At 40.6% G+C, this 21,278-nt stretch overlaps 1 protein-coding gene and 1 long non-coding RNA gene across 4 annotated transcripts; both read left to right on the top strand.

The window, feature by feature from the left end:
• Positions 1-695: 695 nt before the first annotated feature.
• Positions 696-2,853, top strand: LOC115118004 (uncharacterized). The gene is made up of 2 exons (XR_003861770.2): positions 696-1,018; positions 1,688-2,853. It is a non-coding gene; the product is annotated as an uncharacterized LOC115118004 (long non-coding RNA).
• Positions 2,854-5,946: 3,093 nt separating this feature from the next.
• LOC115116439 (butyrophilin subfamily 2 member A2-like) lies at positions 5,947-15,216 on the top strand. 3 transcript variants are annotated; one of them, XM_065015282.1, is made up of 11 exons: positions 5,947-6,038; positions 6,501-6,569; positions 6,893-7,255; positions 7,341-7,628; positions 7,984-8,112; positions 8,766-8,798; positions 9,079-9,099; positions 10,848-10,868; positions 11,351-11,377; positions 11,651-11,677; positions 14,215-15,216. In XM_065015282.1, exons 2-11 carry the CDS (start codon positions 6,503-6,505, stop codon positions 14,748-14,750), a joined length of 1,512 nt encoding a protein of 503 aa, XP_064871354.1. In that variant the 5' UTR covers positions 5,947-6,038; positions 6,501-6,502; the 3' UTR covers positions 14,751-15,216. The 3 variants fall into 3 exon arrangements, with proteins under 3 accessions (XP_064871354.1, XP_064871353.1, XP_064871355.1); XM_065015281.1 differs by lacking the exon at positions 5,947-6,038 and having other exon boundaries at positions 6,467-6,569; XM_065015283.1 differs by lacking the exons at positions 5,947-6,038; positions 11,651-11,677 and having other exon boundaries at positions 6,467-6,569.
• The last annotated feature ends 6,062 nt before the right edge of the window (positions 15,217-21,278 follow it).

The following is a 21,278-nucleotide window of genomic DNA, read 5'->3' as shown; positions in this document are numbered from 1 at the left end:
CTCTCTACAGCACCATACGTATCAAAGCTTAGCTACCACGTCCCTGTGATCAGTGTGTCTCTACTGCCCTCTAGTGTGCTTTATATCAGTGTCAGAAGGCCCTGGTTCTCCTGTAGTCCAAGTCAGCAGTCCACATAGTATGGAACTGACACTGTCAATATGGGACATTCAGTATGGATGAGGTACGGAGCATGAGTCACTCAGTGAAAGTCTGCATGCTGTATGTGTGCTGTGGGCTCCTGAGTGGCACAGCATCTCAGTTTCCAGAGGCATCAGTACAGTCCCTGGTTCGAATCCAGGCTCTATCACATCTGGCCGTGATTGGGAGTCCCATAAGGCGGTGCACCATTGGTCCAGCATCGTTCAGGTTTGGCCGGGGTAGGTGGTCATTGTAAATAATAATTTGTTCTTAACTGACTTGCCTGGTTAAATAAAGGTAAAAAAAATTATGTAAAAGAAAACTAAATGAGTATGACATGCTGGCATTTTAAAGAATACTCAATGTTGACAAGTTTCACATACTGGTAGTTCTACCTCAAAACGTTCTATTCTCACTGAACCATGCTGCCTACTAACACATGGTGGTTCATCATAGCCCTGCCTTGCAGTAGGTGCACAACTTCCTTCCTGTTTCCTGACGATATTGAAACCATCAAACCTTTCTCATGGTGATCTGAGAGCATCTAATTGTAACTATTAGGATATGTAATGTATGTCTTATGATTATGGGGTTATAGAGATAAATGTTTAAAATGTTGCTCTGGGGTGCCACAGTACATGTAATACTTTATAGGTAGTATGTTATAAGTATTGTGATCATGTTTTACATACTTAATACAATATGTTTCCTGTTCCTCTTACTTGTCTGTCTCAGCAGTCAGTTTGTGTTCCAAATGGCACCCTATTCCCTATACAGTTTACTACACAGATCCCTATTGGCCCTTATCAAAAGTAGAACATACAGGTGTATGTAACAATTCTCATTGGTGGAAGGAGAGGAGGACCAAAATGCAGCGTGGTAAGTGTTCGTCATATTTTAATAGAAAAACTGAACAGTACATAAAATAACAACGAAGAGAAAACGAAAAAGTTCTGCCAGGTGAACAGACACTAAACATAAATTAAACACCCACAACCAAAATGGGGAAAACAGGCTACCTAAGTATGATTCTCAATCAGAGACAACGATTGACAGCTGCCTCTGATTGGGAACCATACCAGGTCAAACACATAGAAATACAAACATAGAACAAAACATAGAATACCCACCCACATCACACCCTGACCAAACTAAAAAATAGAAACATACAAAGCAATCTACGGTCAGGGCGTGACAGTAATACTCTCCAGTCCATCCACGTAGAGTTTCACATTAATATTCATGTCTTCACATTCCGGTTTAACTTGAAATAACATTATCACACATTCATATCTACAGTATGTTGTTATCAATAACCTATAGACTACATATGTCTACAGTAATGTACTGTGCATTAAGCCCTGCAGTAAATTGCTGTCCCCAAAACTGATTTTCTTTTCTTCTCATTTTTATACAGACAATTTTTGACTTCACTGTGGATGTGACTCTAGACCCTGATACACCACATCACTATACGTTCATGTGTCCTAGAGTAATTTACTGAGCAGTTAAATGCAGTCCTGCATATTGATATGTTTCTCTCAACAGGGGATGTGACTCTAGACCCTGATACAGCACATCCCAGATTCATCCTGTCTGAAGATGGGAAACAAGTGAATTGTGGAGACATAAAACAGGATCTCCCTGACAACCCAGAGAGGTTTATAATGTTCTCTATGTCCTGGGAAAGGAGGGCTTCTCCTCAGGGAGATTCTACTATGAGGTGCAGGTGGAGCAGAAGACTTGGTGGATTGTAGGAGTGGCCAGAGAGTCCATCAACAGGAAGAAGAAAATTCACCTGAACCCTGAGAATGGATGTGTGTGCAAGTGTGTGTGTGTTACTCACCGTCTGAATGAATTGCAATCTGTTTATCACTATATGATTAAACTAACAGAGAGGAAATTCACCATGTACAATTGATGCTGAATGTCATCCTATTGTGGTGGCAGAATTTGGGGTGAGCTGTTTTAACTTCTCATGGGACATGTTCTGTGTTGGACTGTGATGTTATGCCTTTCATAGACTCCTGTAATTTCTGCACTCTAACACAAGGCCATTGTGTTCTGGAACTGTTGCTTGTATAAATAACTGTTGTGTAACAATATGATAGTATTATCACCTCCCACTATATAAGGGACATGGAACCATTTACTCTTGGAGTTCTTCACTGTGAAATCAGAGACAGATCTCCCTCACAACTGCTTGATTAAAGATGTTTCTATTATACAATTAAATAGTCTCTGCCTTAGCCTTTGGATGGGGTTTTCCACAACATTTGGTTCCGTGACCCGGATGAGAGCGACCTGACTTTTTGATCCATTTCGCTCGGCTTGGACCCAGACATCCCTCTGGCCACAACAAAACAAGGTAAAAGACCTTATTCAAGAATCTCTGTGAGGGACTGTCTGTTTTCCAGCTGAGCCTTAATGGAGAAAGATCTCTTGTCCTCCCCATTCCCAAAATGTAGGGGTTCCATTTGGCTGAACTATTTCCCTAAAATAATGAATCTGTCTTGGGAATGAACCGGTTCAGAGGAGCTAAAGAAATTGATCCAAAGAGTAAATCTAAGGAAACTGATTAAGTGTATCTAATAGTAGGGATTTGTTTTCCTATAATCACATGAACATACTGTTGGATCAGTGCCCTCTACTTATATTGGCACCCTTGGTACATATGAGCAAAACGGGCTGTAAATAAATGTCTTTGCTGTTCATCCTCTTGGTCTTGCATTCAAAATATTCACACAAAAAATCCAACCTTTAATTGAAGTAAAATGATTGAAAAAAATAAATGTGAAATAAATGAAAAAAATATTTTTCTCCAAAACATTCTCCAAAACACAATTATTGGCACCCCTAGAAATTCTTATGATTAAAATCTAACTGAAGTATATTCCCATTCATATTTTACATTTTTAAGTTCACCTGAGTGATTAGGAATACTTAAGTGGTACTGTCTCCACCCTTGCACAGCTATTTTCAGCTTTCTCCAGAGATGTTTAATCAGATTCAAGTCCAGGCTCTGGCTGGGCCACTCAAAGACATTCAGAGACTTGTCTTGAAGCCACTCCTACTCCTTCAATGTCTCCTCTCTTACACTGTGTCTACCCTTTCACCTCTCTTTCATTGTCTCTACTCTTTCACTGTCAACCCTCACACTGTCTCCTCTCTTTCACACTCTCCCAAGATTTACTGTTAGTTGGAATGGTTCCTTATTTTTTATTTAACCTTCATTAACTAGTCAAGTCAGTTAAGAACAAATTCTTATTTACAATGACAGCCTAGGAACAGTGGGTTAACTGCCTTGTTCAGGGGCAGAACAACAGATGTTTACCTTGTCAGCTCAGTGACTCAATCTAGCAACCTTTCAGTTACTGGCCCAACGCTCTAACCACTACGCTACCTGCCACCCCAGTATTTGATATAATGAAGGCTCCAGATTGCATGAAATGGCTAACATATTCCACATTTCACAACAACCCCCTCTATAGTCAATAATTACAATAGAAATGGTAATAATGTTTAATGATTGTTATCTTTATTACATTATTTGCATCATTAAATGATATGTAGACAAACAGTATTACAAATAAACCAAAATGTTTTCACGTCCTGTCACACACACATGAAAAGGTACTTCAGACAGGTCCAAATGTGATTGGTGGTAGAGAATCTACAAAAGGTTGAGAACCTCTGGTATAGAATACAAACCAAACACTGATACAAACCCTAAAGTCATAAACAGAATGTCTGGTTCACATATTGTGGATGCCTCAATCAATATGTGACATATGGACGGTAATATAAAGAGGACAGAGTTAAAAACTGAAAGGAGAGTAAGAAAAACAATCCTGTGAAAGTGAACAAACAACAGGTTGAGGGAAGTGGAGGATCCCTCAGCGATCGCTTGCATCTCTCACAGGTGGCTGCTGGCACGTTCATTTGGGAGAACAGACTCATATTAATGGCTGGAATGGAATTAATAGAATGGTCTCAAACACATCAAAGACCTGGTTTCCATGTTGCTGATACAGTTCCATTTACTCCATTGCAGCCATTATTATGAGCTGTCCTCCCCTTACCAGCCTCCTGTGATCTCTATGTGTGACATCTTTATCAGTTTATCAGAGTTTTGTTTCCAGAAACTATGCCACCTATCACCTACTTCCTCATAAGTTAACTCAAGCTGATTAAAGTGTGGATTCCATCTCATCTACAAGAAAAACAAGTTATGTTGAAAGCTACTTCCCTGCCTTGCAGTAGACACACCAGATGTATTTTCTCTCCAGTCTTTCCCCACAGGCCAGCGAGCTTTAAGCCAAACTCTTCTCAATTGTGATCTGCATGTATCTAACCGTAAGTATTATTTATATATATGTTTAAAGCTGTCAGAGAAAATATAGTTAATGGCAGAAATGCTTTATACTAATAAATCCCAGCAATTAATATTCAAGTCAATGTTGATGGTTGGCAATAGCTGTGTGTGAGAACCAGACAGGCCTTGATAAAAAGGCCAAATTTAGCATATTTAAAACAAAGTCTGTCTTGAGTAGTCTTTGGCCTGAGGTGATTAAATAGTGTGTGTGTGTGTGTGTATGTCTGTCTGTCTGTCATATCCCTCAGTGCAGCTGTCAGGGATTATGGAGATAATGGGAGAAATGTTTTATATTATTAAATAAAAGGAACAAGTTTTACATATTTTTAAAAGTCTGCCTTAATTAGTCTTCTGTCAACCCCCTCTAAAGTCAATAATAACAATGGATTTTATTTGACCTTTATTTAACTTGGCAAGTCAGTTAAGAACAAATTCTTATTTTCAATGGGTTAAAACAACAGATTTGCACCTTGTCAGCTCGGGGATTTGAACTCGCAACCTTCCTGTTACTAGTCCAACGCTCTAACCACTAGGCTACCCTGCCGCTAGTACATATTACCCTACATGATCACGTGCTTTAGGCTGCACCACAGGCTGTCTGACATGACCAGAAATGGTGGATAAATGAAGATAGTTGACTACTGTCGTTTACCAATTTAAAAAAGTTGTCATTTCCGGTCTACTTAAGGGGGCGGCTCTCCCATAGGCACCAATGCGATAGCAGATGGGTGTGGTCTTCTTAGTTCATTGACTTCCATTGAAAAAATAAATTAGGGTGTGGCATGTTCCACTTCCTCTTCCATCTCTGCAATGACATGTCCCTGTGATCAGTGTGTCTACTGCCCTCTAGTGTCAACTTGATGTCAGTGCAATAAGGCCACAGTTCTCTTGTAATCTATGCCAACAACCCACCACAGTGGATGCCACAATCAATATGTGACATATGGATGGTAATATAAAGAGGACAGTTAAAAACGAAAGGAGAGTAAGAAAAACATCCAGTGAAAGTGAACAAACAGCAGGTTGAGGGAAGTGGAGGATCCCTCAGCGATCGCTTGCATCTCTCACAGGTGGCTGCTGGCACGTTCATTTGGGAGGACAGACTCATATTAATGGCTGGAATGGAATTAATAGAATGGTCTCAAACACATGAAAGACCTGGTTTCCATGTTGCTGATACAGTTCCATTTACTCCATTGCAGCCATTATTATGAGACGTCCTCCCCTTACCAGCCTCCTGTGATCTCTATGTGTGACATCTTAGTGTAGCCAGTTTATCAGAGTTTTGTTTCCAGAAACTATGCCACCTCTCACCTACTTCCTCATAAGTTAACTCAAGTCAAGTCAACTCAAGCTGATTAAAGTGTGGATTCCATCTCATCTACAAGAATAACAAGTTATGTTGAAAGCTACTTCCCTGCCTTGCAGTAGACACACCAGATGTATTTTCTCTCCAGTCTTTCCCCACAGGCCAGCGAGCTTTAAGCCAAACTCTTCTCAATTGTGATCTGCATGTATCTAACCGTAAGTATTATTTATATATATGTTTAAAGCTGTCAGAGAAAATATAGTTAATGGCAGAAATGCTTTATACTAATAAATCCCAGCAATTAATATTCAAGTCAATGTTGATGGTTGGCAATAGCTGTGTGTGAGAACCAGACAGGCCTTGATAAATAGGCCATGTTTTGCATATTTAATAAAGTCTGTCTTGAGGAGTCTTTGGCCTGAGGTTATAAAATAGTTTGTGTATGTGTGTGTGTGTGTGTGTCTGTCATATCCCTCGGTGCAGCTGTCAGGGATTATGGAGATAATGGGAGAAAGGTTTTATATTATCAAATAAAAGGACCAAGTTTTTGAAAGTCTGTCTTAAGTAGTCTTCTGTCTTAGGTCTCAGGTGGTCTTAGGTGATTACATAATAAATCCATATCATATGATCCATAGCATCACCTACATTGAATACCAGTATGTCATCCTCTCTCTCAGAAATGATGTGGACTTGGACAGACTGTCTGTGTGTCAATCTCCTGCTTCTCCTCCAAAGAGCAGGCTCTGGTAGAGTGACCTCACATGTTATTTGTGTGTGTGTGTGTGTGTGTGTGTGTGTGTGTGTGTGTGTGTGTGTGTGTGTGTGTGTGTGTGTGTGTGTGTGTGTGTGTGTGTGTGAACAATGTGAGAATTTGCATGAACGATGGCTACGGTTTGCACTTTCAGTACTAGGCTATTCCATTGGCAACCAAGCTAAATCAAGCAAACCTTAAGTATTTGGGCCAGGTTTGGTGTTGATCTTTAGTGTGGTCTGTTAAAGTCTGAAAGGGACCAACAGCTGATGATGTGCATGGTCGTTTTTGATATTGATTGGTTGTTCTTCTTTCCAGAGAAGTTTGAGGTTCTTGGTCCGACTCGTGCCATTGTTGCTGTGGCTGGTGATGACATCACTCTGCCCTGTTACATCAAACCCAACATCAGCGTTGAGGACATGAGAGTTGACTGGTTCAGAGTCAACCTCCCAGACACTCAGTCAAACATTAGAGTCCATCTCTACCAAGACGGCAGAGACAAATACCATGATCAGATCCTCTCCTACAGGGGAAGGACATCGTTGTTTAAAGAGGAACTGAAGAAGGGCAACACCTCTTTGAAACTGACCAGGGTACAAGGCACAGATGATGGACATTATAAATGTCTTGTTGAGTCTAAGACACATTATGATGATTTCACCATTGAAGTCTACGTCAGAGGTACATTTCTTAAATACAACAACCCATGTGATGTTCCTCCCAATCTCAGTAGTACTTCATCTCCAGTCTCCCTTTGTGTCTGTAGCTATAGGATCCAAGCCAGAGGTTTCCATTGAGGGACAGAAAGAAGGAGGGATGGCTCTGCTGTGTGTAACTAAAGGCTGGTTCCCTGAGCCTGAGTTGGAGTGGCTGGACAGTGAAGGGGTCACTCTGTCTGCTGGACCGTCAGAGACAGACAGGGACTATGAGGGATTCTACATAGTCAAACTAAAGACCATCGTAAAGGAGACTGACATCAACCGCTTTACCTGTAGAGTCAGACAGAGCCAGCTCCATGAGGTGATTAAGATGGAGACAAAGTTTCACATCCCTAGTGAGTAACACAACATATTATTATTGTTTAGAACTCTAAAGTATTCTAATGTCAAGATGAAACCATATTGGTTTTGTAGATCCAGATATATGCCTCCACCTCAAATGAATGGAAAATATTAGCACAACATTAAACCAGGAAATTAGATGGTGCTCATCTTTCCATTAATTTGGCATTGAGGCATATTGCTGGATCTACACAACTGATGTCATGGGATATGGTTTCATTTTGACATTAGTTTACATTTGAGGTCTGTTATCTTCTGACAAAGCTTTCTTTGAGTGAAATGTCCCATTATTATTATTATTATTATTAGATAGCATGTCTCTGATCTCAGTTGATTTGTGTCTTGCAGGCGAGCTGATCCTTGTTCACACAGACATGTGGAAAGTGGCCCTTGCAGTGATTGTCTCTTTGGGCATTGTCCTTATGGTCATATTAGCTTTCACCATTTGGCGCTGGATTGCTTTGTGCAATGACTATGGTAATAAAAGATTAATTAAAATGTTTTACAGTAACTGTTTTACAGTGCATTTTACAGAGTGGCATACACAAGGAGTTAGGTACTAGAACTCAAAGCTGGCTTGTTCTAATCACTGAGCCGACAAGGTGAACAAATTAATACAAAATTCAGTTGATCTACCCTTGAGCAAGGCACTTAACCCTCATTACTCCAGGGTCGCCATCAATAATGACTGATCCCTGGCAGTGACCACACTCTCTGAGTGTATCTCAAGGGGAGCTGGAATATGCAAAAAACACATTTCCATTCCACACCTCACACTCATAGAAGTTAACCACTTGTATACACAGTGAAACAGGACAAATATAAGCCCCCCCTGTTTGACCTTTAGAAGTAAAAAGCAGACATTGGTCAGATACTGTACAGGTGTTTTTAAAGATTTGTATAAAAAAAATTCAGTTCTCTCTATAGGGCAAACTATTTCTATTTAAAACAACTTTCTCCACAAAAATACTAGATTATTTAATATAAAGTTTTCTTTAAAAATCACAGTGCCTGGTTTACCTGAATCAGTGTAATTGGCTCCTTCATGTAAAGGACTTTGTCAGAAAACATCTTGAGTAAGTCATTTTGTGGACCTTTCCTCTAACTGTTATCTATTGTCATGTATGTAGATGCATCCAGAGCTGAACACAGTCAAGAGCTCGGTAAGTAGTGTCTTACTGTCAAACATTTTTTTACTCCCAATTTGATTGTTATACCAAACAAAAATTGGAGGCAAACAATTCCCAACACATGAATATGTAACAAAAATGGATAGCGTACAACAGCTAGTTTCATGGATTTAAAATCCTTACATATTTGACATTAATACTTTTCATCACATTGTTTTTACTGTCCCCATCCCCCTGCCACACAAGGAGTTGAATGAATTATTCACCATTAAGAATGCTTTACTTTGACTTTAATTAATCTGTTTGTCTGCAGAGATACTTGCTGATCAGCTGGGTAAGTAGAAGCACGATGCATTACTAGACCCTTATGGTCAATATACAATACATACATGTATATTCTAAGCCAGGGTTCTCCAACCCTGATCCTGTAGCGCTGCCATCCCGTAGCTTTCAATCCAACCTTAGTTATAACTAACCTGATTCAATTCATCAACCAGCAAATTATTATTAGGTGCACTAGATTAGGGTTGGAGCGAAAACCTACAGGGTGGTCTCCAGGAACAGGGTTGGAGAGAACACCTACAGGGTGGTCTCCAGGAACAGGGTTGGAGAGAACACATACAGGGTGGTCTCCAGGAACAGGGTTGGAGAGAACACCTTCAGGGTGGTCTCCAGGAACAGGGTTGGAGCGAAAACCTACAGGGTGGTCTCTAGGAAAAGGGTTGGAGAGAACACCTACAGGGTGGTCTCCAGGAACAGGGTTGGAGAGAACACATACAGGGTGGTCTCCATCAACAGGGTTGGAGCGAAACCCTACAGGGTGGTCTCCAGGAACAGGGTTTGAGTGAAAACCTACAGGGTGGTCTCCAGGAAAAGGGTTGGAGCGAAAACCTACAGGGTGGTCTCCAGGAACAGGGTTTGAGTGAAAACCTACAGGGTGGTCTCCAGGAACAGGGTTTGAGTGAAAACCTACAGGGTAGTCTCCAGGAACAGGGTTTGAGTGAAAACCTACAGGGTTGTCTCCAGGAACAGGGTTTGAGTGAAAACCTACAGGGTTGTCTCCAGGAACAGGGTTTTAGTGAAAACCTACAGGGTGGTCTCCAGGAAAAGGGTTGGAGCGAAAACCTACAGGGTGGTCTCCAGGAACAGGGTGGGAGCGAAAACCTACAGGTTGGTCTCCAGGAAAAGGTTTGGAGCGAAAACCTACAGGGTGGTCTCCAGGAACAGGGTTGGAGAGAACACCTACAGGGTGGTTCTCCAGGAACAGGTTTGGAGTTAAAACCTACAGGGTGGTCTCCAGGAAAAGGGTTGGAGCGAAAACCTACAGGGTGGTCTCCAGGAACAGGGTGGGAGCGAAAACCTACAGGTTGGTCTCCAGGAAAAGGTTTGGAGCGAAAACCTACAGGGTGGTCTCCAGGAACAGGGTTGGAGAGAACACCTACAGGGTGGTTCTCCAGGAACAGGTTTGGAGTTAAAACCTACAGGGTGGTCTCCAGGAACAGGGTTGGAGTTAAAACAATAAGGGTGGTCTCCAGGAACAGGGTTGGAGCGAAAACCTACAGGGTGGTCTCCAGGAACAGGGTTGGAGTTAAAACATACAGGGTGGTTCTCCAGGAACAGGGTTGGAGTTAAAACCTACAGGGTGGTCTCCAGGAACAGGGTCGGAGTTAAAACATACAGGATGGTAACTCTCCAGGAACAGGGTTGGAATTAAAACATACAGGGTAGTCTCCAGAAACAGGGTTGGAGAGCCCATTTCCAAGGGCTTACAATTTGCATTGTGCAAATAGCACAAAGATGAGTCATAATTATGTGGTAAAATATCACTGTATTGGAATAATATTTTACTCACTGCGATGGAAATGTTTACACAAAGAATTATATTGTTTTATTAATTTATTTCAAAATTGATTAAAAAAAAACAGCTAGTTTCATGGATTTAAAATCCTTACATATTTGACATTAATACTTTTCATCACATTGTTTTTACTGTCCCCATCCCCCTGCCACACAAGGAGTTGAATGAATTATTCACCATTAAGAATGCTTTACTTTGACTTTAATTCATCTGTTTGTCTGCAGAGATACTTGCTGATCAGCTGGGTAAGTAGGAGCACGATGCATTACTAGACCCTTATGGTCAATATACAATACATACATGTATATTCTAAGCCAGGGTTCTCCAACCCTGATCCTGCAGAGCTGGAGCTTTTTGTTCCAACCTTAATTGTAACAAACCTGATTCAACTTATCAAGAAGCAAATGATTAAAATCAGTCTCACTTGGGTTGGAGTGAAAACCTACAGGACATCATCTCTCCAGGAACAGGGTTGGAGTGAAAACCTACAGGACATCATTTCTCCAGGAACAGGGTTGGAGAGCCCTGTTCTCGGGGTTTACAATTTCCATTGTGCAAATATGCAAATAGTAGAAAGATTAGTCATAATTATGTGGTAAAATATTACTGTATTGGAATTATTTTATGTTCACACCAAGAATGCTATTTTGTTTCATTTTTTACTTGAAAATGTTCACACTTTAAATAACAGGAATTACAATTTGTTTTATGTTTAATTTACCCACAGATTTAGTAAACATGAAGGGCTGTCCAGGTAAATTAAAAGATACTGAATTGTATTTAAAATATATTTCATATCATATTTCTGTTGCTTAAGGTATACTATATTATGGTAGAGGGATGTATTTTTACACCATGTCACTTTGGATATGTTTCTGGTTCCAAACCTCATCAATAAAGTTTAGAGATTAAGAGGAGATTTGTCATTGTGTTCCAAGGGCACCACACAGTACACTCTACTGTAATATTATATTACCATAGTTTCTGTTATTCCCTAATTCTGACATACTCTTTGTTTATATTGTAGAACTTGAAACCATCAGAAAACATGCAGGTCAGTGTGTTTGTTGTACTCTCCAGTCTACCCACCTAGAGTTTAGGGATGGGCTGTATACCGTATTTTACAATATTCTGGTATTGATGCACGAAAAGGTTTGTTTTTTAAAACTTTACTTTCCATAACGGTATTTGACTGTTTGGTTTGTTAAATGTGATACGCCGTGTGTTACGTCCATTTTTATAGTTTACTTCGCTATTTGAGTTATCTCTCTCCGCTCTCTCTCTCCATGCCGCATTCCACACAGACCTAGCCCCGCCCCCTGTCACTCATGGAGCGCATTTGTTGTTCCTCTTACCAAGAGACAACTGCATTCAGTCTCCTCATCAATGCAGTATGTGCAACAATGTTAATGACAACGATGCTGTTTTCACTTTGCTTCTTATTAATATAAATCCACTAGCGTTCTATAATTACACTATACGTTTGTGTTTCTTACATCTGTAAACAGCTAGTTTGTATTTTCTAAGCAAGTTGGGCCTAAATCTTGTTAGCCGCTAATCGTTAGCCAGCTAATAAATGTACAGAGTCAGAGCAAACGTAACTAGCTACTGTATACAGACGGATAATCCCAGTAATGGTGTAGAACTACAGTACCAGTCAAACGTTTGGACACACCTAATCATTCCAGGGTTTTTCTTTATTTGTACTATTTTCTACATTGTAGAATAATAGTGAAGACGTCAAAACTATGAAATAACACATGGAAGTAACCAAAAAAGTGTTAAACAAATCAAAATGTATTTTATATTGGAGATTCTTCAAGTTTGCCTTGATGACAGCTTTGCACACTCTTGGTATTCTGTCAACCAGATTCATGATAGCATTTCAATTAACAGATGTCCCTTGTTAAAAGTACATTTGTGGAATTTATTTCCTTAATGCATTTGAGCCAATCAGTTGTGTTGTGACAAGGTAGGGGTAGTATACAGAAGATAGCCACATTTGGTAAAATACCAAGTCCATATTATGACAAGAACAGCTCAAATAAGCAAAGAGAAACGACAGTCCATTACTTTAGGACATGCAGGTCAGTTAATCCGGAAAATGTCAAGAACTTTTAAAGTTTCTTTAAGTGCAGTCGCAAAAACCATCAATCGCTATGATGACACTGGCTCTCATGAGGACCGCCACAGGAAAGGAAGACCCAGAGTTACCTCTGCTGCAGAGGATAAGTACATTAGAGTTACCAGCCTCAGAAATTGCAGCCCAGATAAATGCTTCACAGAGTTCAAGTAACAGACACATCTCAACATCAACTGTTCAGAGGAGACTCCGTGAATCTGGCCTTCATGGTCGAATGTGTCCGTGTCTTTGTGAGACGCAGAGTAGGTGAACAGATGATCTCTGCATGTGTGGTTCCCACTGTGAAGCATGGAGGAGGTGGTGTGGGGGTGCTTTACTGTTGACACTGTCAGTGATTTATTTAGAATTCAAGGCACACTTAACCAGTATAGCTACCACAGCATTCTGCAGCGATACTCCATCCCATCTGGTTTGGGCTTTGTGGGACTATCATTTGTTTTACAACAGGACAATGACCCAAAACACACCTCCAAGCTGTGTTAGGGCTATTTGACCAAGAAGGAGAGGGATGGAGTGCTGCATCAGATGACCTGGCCTTCACAATCATCTGACCTCAACCCAATTGAGATAGTTTGGGATGAGTAGGACCGCAAAGTGAAGGAAAAGCAGCCAACAAGTGTTCAGCATTTATGGGAACTCCTTCAAGACTGTTGGAAAATCATTCCTCATGAAGCTGGTTGAGAGAGTGTGCAAAAAAAGCTGTCATCATGCCAAAGGGTGGCTACTTTGAAGAATCTAAAATACATTTTCATTTTAACCACATTTTTTGGTTACTCCATGATTCCATAATTGTTATTTGATCGTTTTGATGTTAAAAATAGTTAAAAATAAAGAAAAACCCTTGAATGAGTAGGTGTGTCACAACTTTTGACCGGTAATGTATATCTGCATGTTTTTTTGCATAACAGTTTCTTCTAAATCAAAGAGGAGTACGCAAAGCAAGAATATGTATGCTACATGAAGTAGCTAACAAAAACATGCAATGTATCCAAAGATTGTAGAGTCCCCTAGGAAACATTTGTCAAGACTTTGGTTCCTACCGTGTCACAATAACTCCTCCCTGGCATTTTCATTTGTTGTCATGTCAAACACTGTATTTAAAGTGGCCACTATTATATTCAAACTATTGAATTGGAATAATCATTTTATTTCCTTGATTCCAACAGTTCACCAAAGTATTTTGCTCTAAATCGCAAGTCAAATCACAATTGCAACATTCGGTTAAAAATAAAGCATAGATTGTTTTCCCATATCGTGCAGCCCTACACATGTCCTCCCACATATTGATGTTCTTATTTTTGACTTCACAGTGGATGTGACTCTAGACCCTGATACAGCACATCACCATTCATTTGTCCCAGAGCAATGTACTGAGCAGTAAAATGCAGTCCGCCATATTGTTATGTTTATTTTGTTTATTCTAATAAAGTGTGTGTTTCTCTCCACAGTGGATGTGACTCTAGATCCTGATACAGCACATCCCAGACTCATCCTGTCTGAAGACAGGAAACAAGTTAGATATGGACACATAAAACAGAATCTCCCTGATAACCCAAAGAGGTTTGATATTGTTCCCTATGTCCTGGGAACGGAGGGTTTCTCCTCAGGGAGATTCTACTACGAGGTGCAGGTGGAGGGGAAGAATGGGTGGACTTTAGGAGTGGCCAGAGAGACCATCAACAGGAAGAAGTTTATTCACCTGAAACCTGAGAATGGATGCTGGACTGTTTGGCTGAGGTATGAAGAATACAAGGCTCTCACTGGCCCCTCTGTCGTCCTCTCCCTGAGAGAGAAGCCCCAGAAGGTGGGGGTGTTTGTGGATTATGAGAAGGGTCAGGTCTCATTATACAATGTAGAGGCCAGGTCTCATATCTACTCCTTCACTGGCTACACCTTCACTGAGAAACTCTATCCATTCTTTTTTTCTGGTGCTACTGGTAACTCAGCCCCACAGGTCATCACTCCTGTAGGTGTCACTGACTAACTGTTTTATATCAAACATTGAAATACTGGTTGTGTGTGTATGTGTGTGTGTGTGTGCTCGTGTGTGTGTGTGTGTGTGTGTGCGTGCAAGTGTGTGTGTTACTGTCATGACTTTGGGCAAACCAGTCTTCCATCTTCGACCCATCTATCGAAGGGCAGCTCAGAGTAAATATATATGTTGCATTTTTCTTCTCCGAATGGGCGGTTATTAGAATGCATAAGATTCTGTATTTACGGTAGAATAGCTTTTCAAGGTCCGATAGAGACCCAATCCCTTTGTCACTCCATCTTCCTGCTCTTTCATTCAAACCCAACCCCCTTCTTTTGTATAACGAGCTGTCATATTGGGTTAGCCCACTAGGGGATTTTCATGACATGATTAGTAATCGATGTATGATCGATCCTGTGTATATATATGTAATTCTGTGTGATTATTTCGGTATTTAGTAAATAAATAATTACACCAATTTGTGTATTGCTAATTCAACTTGTTAGCCAGGGTTCGTGCAGTACTTTATGACCATCCGAATGAGACTGAATAAGGTGACGATTAATGATTGACTGCTATTGATATTAAAGATCTTCAGATTTTCAAGAGATTGGATTCGGGAGATAACTGCTCTATATAAATTAATGCTTCCGTGGTGCCCCAGGTTATTAATGGTTTAATTGTTGCATGGTTTAATTCAATCACATAATCAATTAAACGTTAGGTAATCGATTTGATAAAATAGCATGTCATATAATTTAATCAGTCAGAGACATAACATAATTGGTACCCCCTGTGAGGGATCTAAAATAGAATGACACTTCTATTTTGATTCAGCCTATATGCATTACTCAAAGTAACAATGTTCCCCTCCAAATGCTGCAGACCAAAGACCATCAGTTAATGAACACAATGACTAAGTTGGATGACAAATCAGCAGAACTCATTGAAGTTGCTGACCAAATGAATGATGAGAGAACTCAGGTGATGAAGATGGAAATATTGATTTCTAAGCAAGCAGAGGAAATCTCATCACCGAATCTCTCGCTCCATACTCAAGACCTCTATCTGCAAACAATGGCAGATACGTTTGAGACCGAAAGGAGCAAGTGCAACACTCACATGTCCAAAATCAGTACTCTAAACTTTTTCTGCCCCAAATGAGAAATTCTGTGTTCTCCTGGGACCCAAGATTAGGAAAATATGCAACTATACATAAATATCAGTACTGTAAGGGGTGCGTAACCGGTGGCAGGGAAGTCAGATGCAGGAGAGCAGAATTTGGTAATAGCCTGAGCAGTTTAATAGCAAAACCAACGGCATGAAAATAACAAGATATGGGTACAAAAACCCGTCACGTACCAATCAACACGTGCACAAGCACTTACAATAAACAATACCACACAGAGACATGGGGTGAAACTAGGGTTAAATACACAACAAATGATTGAATTGAAACCAGGTGTGAGAAAAAACGAGACAAAACACATGGAAAATGAAAAGTGGATCGATGATGGCTAGAAGACCAGCGACGCCGACCGCTGCCCAAACAAGGAGTGGACCCGACTTCGGCGGAAGTTGTGACAAGTACATTTCATTGCCCTTATTGCCTAAAACAAATGCAACATAGACAAAAACAAATAACAATGAAATTAAATATCCATATAAATATGTATTAATGTTTAGTTTCCCCCATTAAAAACATACCTGTCTAGGTTGGAACTGTTGCTGTTAACTTCTTATGGCTGGGGACAGTATTGAGTAGCTTGGATGAATAAAGTGCCCAGAGGTTCCCAGAGTAAACAGCCTGCTCCTCAGTCCCAGTTGCTATTATATGCATATTAGTACATTTGGATAGAAAACACTCTGAAGTTTCTAAAACTGTTTGAATGATGTCTGTGAGTATAACAGAACTCATATGGCAGGCAAAAACCTGAGAAAAAAATCCAAACAGGAAGTGGAATCTGAGGTTGGTCGATTTTCAACTCAGCCCCTATCGAATACACAGTGGGATATGGGTCAAGTTGCACTTCCTAAGGCTTCCACTAGATGTCAACCGTCATTAGAAACTTGAATGAGAGGGGAATGAGTCAGGTGTCTGTCAGAGAGCCACGGGCTCAGTCACGCGCATTTCACATGAGAGCGACCTGCGTTCCATTGCTTTTCTACAGACATAGGAATTCTCCGGTTGAAACGTTATTGAAGATTTATGATAAAAACATCCTAAAGATTGATTCTATACTTAGTTTGAAATGTTTCCACGACCTGTAATATAACTTTTTGAACTTTTCATCCGATGTCAGGCTGGACCTGCACGTGCGTTTGGATTTGTGTACTAAACACCCTAATAAAAGTAGCTATTTGGACATAAATGATGGACATTACTGAACAAATCAAACATTTATTGTGGGACTAGGATTCCTGGGAGTGAATATTTATAATGTTATTTCTGATTTCTGTTGACTCCATCATGGCGGATAAATGTATTTGTTTTCTGAGAGCCGTTCTCAGATTATTGCATGCTTTGCTTTTTCCGTAAAGCTTTTTTGAAATCTGACACAGCGGTTGCATTAAGGAGAAGTATAGCTATAATTACATGTGTAACACTTGTATTTTCATCAACATTTATGATGAGTATTTCTGTAAATTGATGTGGCTATGCAAAATCACTGGATGTTTTTGGAACTACTGAATGTAACGCGCCAATGTAAACTCAGATTTCTTTATATAAATATGAACTTTATCAAACAAAACATACATGTATTGTGTAACATGACGTCCTATGAGTGTCATCTGATGAAGATCATCAAAGGTTAGTGATTAATTTGACCTCTATTTGTGCTTTTTGTGACTCCTATCTTTGGCTGGAAAAATGGCTGTTTTTCTGTGGCTTGGTGGTGACCTAACATTATCTTTTGTGGTGCTTTCACTGTAAAGAATTTTTGAAATCAGACACTGTGGCTGGATTAATGAGAATTTTATCTTTAAAACGGTATAAGACGCGCTCTGCACTTTCACTGGCCGTTGTCATATCGATCCCGTTAACAGGATTTCAGCCCTAAGAAGTTTTAAAATACAATAAATAATTTTCATTCTGAACTGGAATAAACTGATTGATCACATCACACAGATGAATAACAGATCACACACAGGCTTTTTTGATTAAGAATAACAATTATTATTGTATTATAACAGCAACAGTTCCAACCTAGACTAGTTTTCAACAATAATTTCTATAGGAAAATGTACAATAGGCCTGATCATTTTCATCTTCATCTGTACTGTTTCCCTACCTTTGACCCCATTCCTGGTCAGCCAAACGATACTGCGATACTACGGGTTCTGACAGGGTTGACCTGTTGAAGCAAACGTCGAATAGACACTTGATGAGGTTCATTCGTCTACAACAGCGATTACGCTAAACTTTCCACAGCTTTGAAAGTAGAATTCAGTGGTTCTGCGAATCGCAAACACGATAGCTCACTGGCTAACACTGTCAAACAAGCTTGTAATGAACACCCACAAGCTTACTATCATAGGCTTTGTTCAGCTTACTTTGGCCTACTCACTGAAACAGGAATGGAAGAGCTGTTTCCATTCAAACAAATGTTTCTGTCGAACATGTATCCCACCTTCAGTTACTACTTGGGCCCTATAGCCCATGTTGACCTGCCTATCTTACAACTCAGAGAGCTTGCAAGCACAGCTTTTTATGTTTCAAAAGCTCACAATGCTAAGAGCCCTGACCACTCGGTTTTGAAGTTTGACCAGGAGCTCTCACTCCAGTTAGAGGGTGCATTATCAGGTATTGGAGCGTTGAAAGATGATGCACAACAATGGCTTCTACCACGAAACCACAAATCCAAATAACTGTGAAGTATGTCGCCATCGAAACAACTACCACTACAATCGACCTGTTTGCTACGTTCCTGCACCCAACCCACACAAAGTGTCAGAGCACAAGGATAACAAAGGGTTAAAGGACGATCAAAACGTAGACCAATGTTCTCCAGCAGTTCCACTATGTGAAGAACGAAGGCGAGAAACATTTGAGAAAAGGTAAAAGATAAGTCACAAAGACTAGATGGGGATTTGCCAGACACCAGGTCCGCAGGAATTAACACCCTTAGCAAGGACATTTCTCCCGCTCTCCCTCGAGAACCTATCCAGGGCTCGCTTGATCAAGAAACAAGCCCACAGGCTTTATCTATAGACTTTGATACACAGGGTACGAAGAAAAAGGTCCAACACTTTGTTAAAACCAAGCCCACTCAAAATACAAAAAGTAAATCTGCTTTCACCATCCTACTGCAGTTATCACCTTTTATCCATCCTACTGCAGTTATCACCTTTTGGATAACATACTGTAGATATGCCTATTCTCTTGTTTTGGAGGTTGGGACAGAGTGAGTGTGTTTTCTCCTCTCCCCTTTGCAGTGTGTAATGGGATGTGTGCCACCCTTTCCAGGAGGACTATGGCGTTTCCTGTTTCTGTCTCCTGCCTGTCCCAGCAGTCTCACATCACCACTAACCACAGCCAACACATAGACCCAGAGACACATATTTAGAATATAGCTCATATACCCTTTCACACTACTGACTGAACATGTAAGGGGTGAGTACTGGCGGCAGAGAAGTCAGACGCAGGAAAGCAAAAACTGTGTTTCCAACAGCGCAGTTTAATAATAAAAACCCACCGGAAAACAGAACAATCAATAAATGGGTACATAACCCGACGCACACCAGACATAACGTGCACAAGCACTTACAATAAACAATTCCGGACAAGGACATGGGGAGAACAGAGGGTTACACAACATGTAATGAATGGAATTGGAACCAGGTGTGTGGGAAGACAAGACAAAACAAATGGAAAATGAAAAGGTGGATCGGTGATGGCTAGAAGACCGGTGACGTCGACCGCCGAACGTCGCCCGAACAGGGAGAGGGACCGACTTCGGAGGAAGTTGTGACAAAACAGGCTGAACAGAGCTGTACTGGGCTGGCCTGGTTACATATTTAACATAGCTGCTGGAACCATGATGGACAGGACCATGTGGAAGGTAAATATCAGAGCCAACCAGTACAGTTTGATTTGGTCCAGTAGTGTTAAAAGGGGGATACAGTATACAGCACTGCTCCAAGACTGGTATGGTGGAACTTTGTTGGTTATTCTTAAATGATAATGTACTACACCTCATAATACATTGTACTGCCTTTGACCAGTGCGCATAGCACCACAATGGAGAGCACTGTTTAGTTACCGTATCAGGCAGTTGTCAAATATGTAGGTACCATGATATACTAGTAAGTACATTATTTCTTATTAATACAAGCTGAAATAGAATGAAATAACTAGTTTGTATTTCCCAACATGATCAAGTGCTTTCATCTCTACAGCACAACAGGCACACTGCCATGTCCAAAGATGGTGGATAAATGAACACAGTTGACTCCTGCCGTTTACCAATGAAAAAAAGTTGTCAGTATTGGGTCTACTTAAGCGGGCGGCTCTCCCATAGACAACAATGCGATAGCAGCTGGATGTGGCCTACCTAGTTCATTGACTCCATTACCCGCAGTATTAGACTTAAAACGAATCATCCAGCGATCATACACTGTTTACCAGGGGGCAGGGCTACTGACGTTAAGGCTAATCTGAAGATGGTGTTGGCTAAAGCTAAAACTGGCAAGTTTTTTTTTTGACCATATCCCCTGCGTATCTCGCAAATGCGGAGGTATTGCTAACATTTACGATAGCACATTTAAATTTACAAAAATAAAGACGTTTTTGTCTTTTGAGCTTCTAGTATTGAAATCTATGCAGCCTACTCAATCACATTTTTAGCTACTGTTTACAGGCCTCCTGGGCCATATACAGCGTTCCTCACTGAGTTCCCTGAATTCCTATCGGACCTTGTAGTCATGGCAGATAATATTCTAATTCTAACCCACTCCAAAAGGCTTTCGGAGCCATCATCGACTCAGTGGGTTTTGTCCAACTTGTCTCTGGACCTACTCACTGCCACAGTCATACTCTGGACCTAGTTTTGTCCCGTGGAATAAATGTTGTTGATCTTAAATGTTTTTCATCATAATCCTGGACTATTGGACCACCATTTTATTACGTTTGCAATCGCAACAAATAATCTGCTCAGACCCCAACCAAGGACCATCAAAAGCAGTGCTATAAATTCTCGGACAACCCAAAGATTCCTAGATGCCCTTCAAGACTCCCTCCTACTACCCAGAACGTCAGAGTACAAAAATCAGTTAACCTCCTAACTGAGGAACTCAATTTAACCTTGCGTAATAACCTAGGTGCAGTCGCACCCATAAAAACAAAAACGTTTGTCGTAAGAAACTAGCTCCCTGGTATACAGAAAATATCCAAGCCCTGAAGCAAGCTTCCAGAAAATTGGATGGTAAATGGCGCTACACCAAACTGGATGACTTCCGACTAGCTTGGAAAGACAGTACCGTGCAGTATCGAAGAGCCCTCACTGCTGCTCGATCCTCCTATTTTTCCAACTTATTTCA

The sequence above is a fragment of the Oncorhynchus nerka genome, unplaced genomic scaffold (assembly GCF_034236695.1).
Source record: "Oncorhynchus nerka isolate Pitt River unplaced genomic scaffold, Oner_Uvic_2.0 unplaced_scaffold_1554, whole genome shotgun sequence".
Lineage (NCBI taxonomy): Eukaryota > Metazoa > Chordata > Actinopteri > Salmoniformes > Salmonidae > Oncorhynchus > Oncorhynchus nerka.
The sequence above is the reverse complement of the archived record's forward strand: the minus strand, read 5'-3'. Positions and strand labels throughout refer to the sequence as shown.

Coding starts and splice junctions, on each gene's coding strand:
- LOC115116439 (XM_065015281.1), top strand. CDS start 6,482: ATGTCATCCTCTCTCTCAGAAATGATGTGGACTTGGACAGACTGTCTG. Junction 7,629..7,983: donor GACAAAGTTTCACATCCCTA/GTGAGTAACACA, acceptor TGTGTCTTGCAG/GCGAGCTGATCCTTGTTCAC. Junction 11,678..14,214: donor AACCATCAGAAAACATGCAG/GTCAGTGTGTTT, acceptor TTCTCTCCACAG/TGGATGTGACTCTAGATCCT.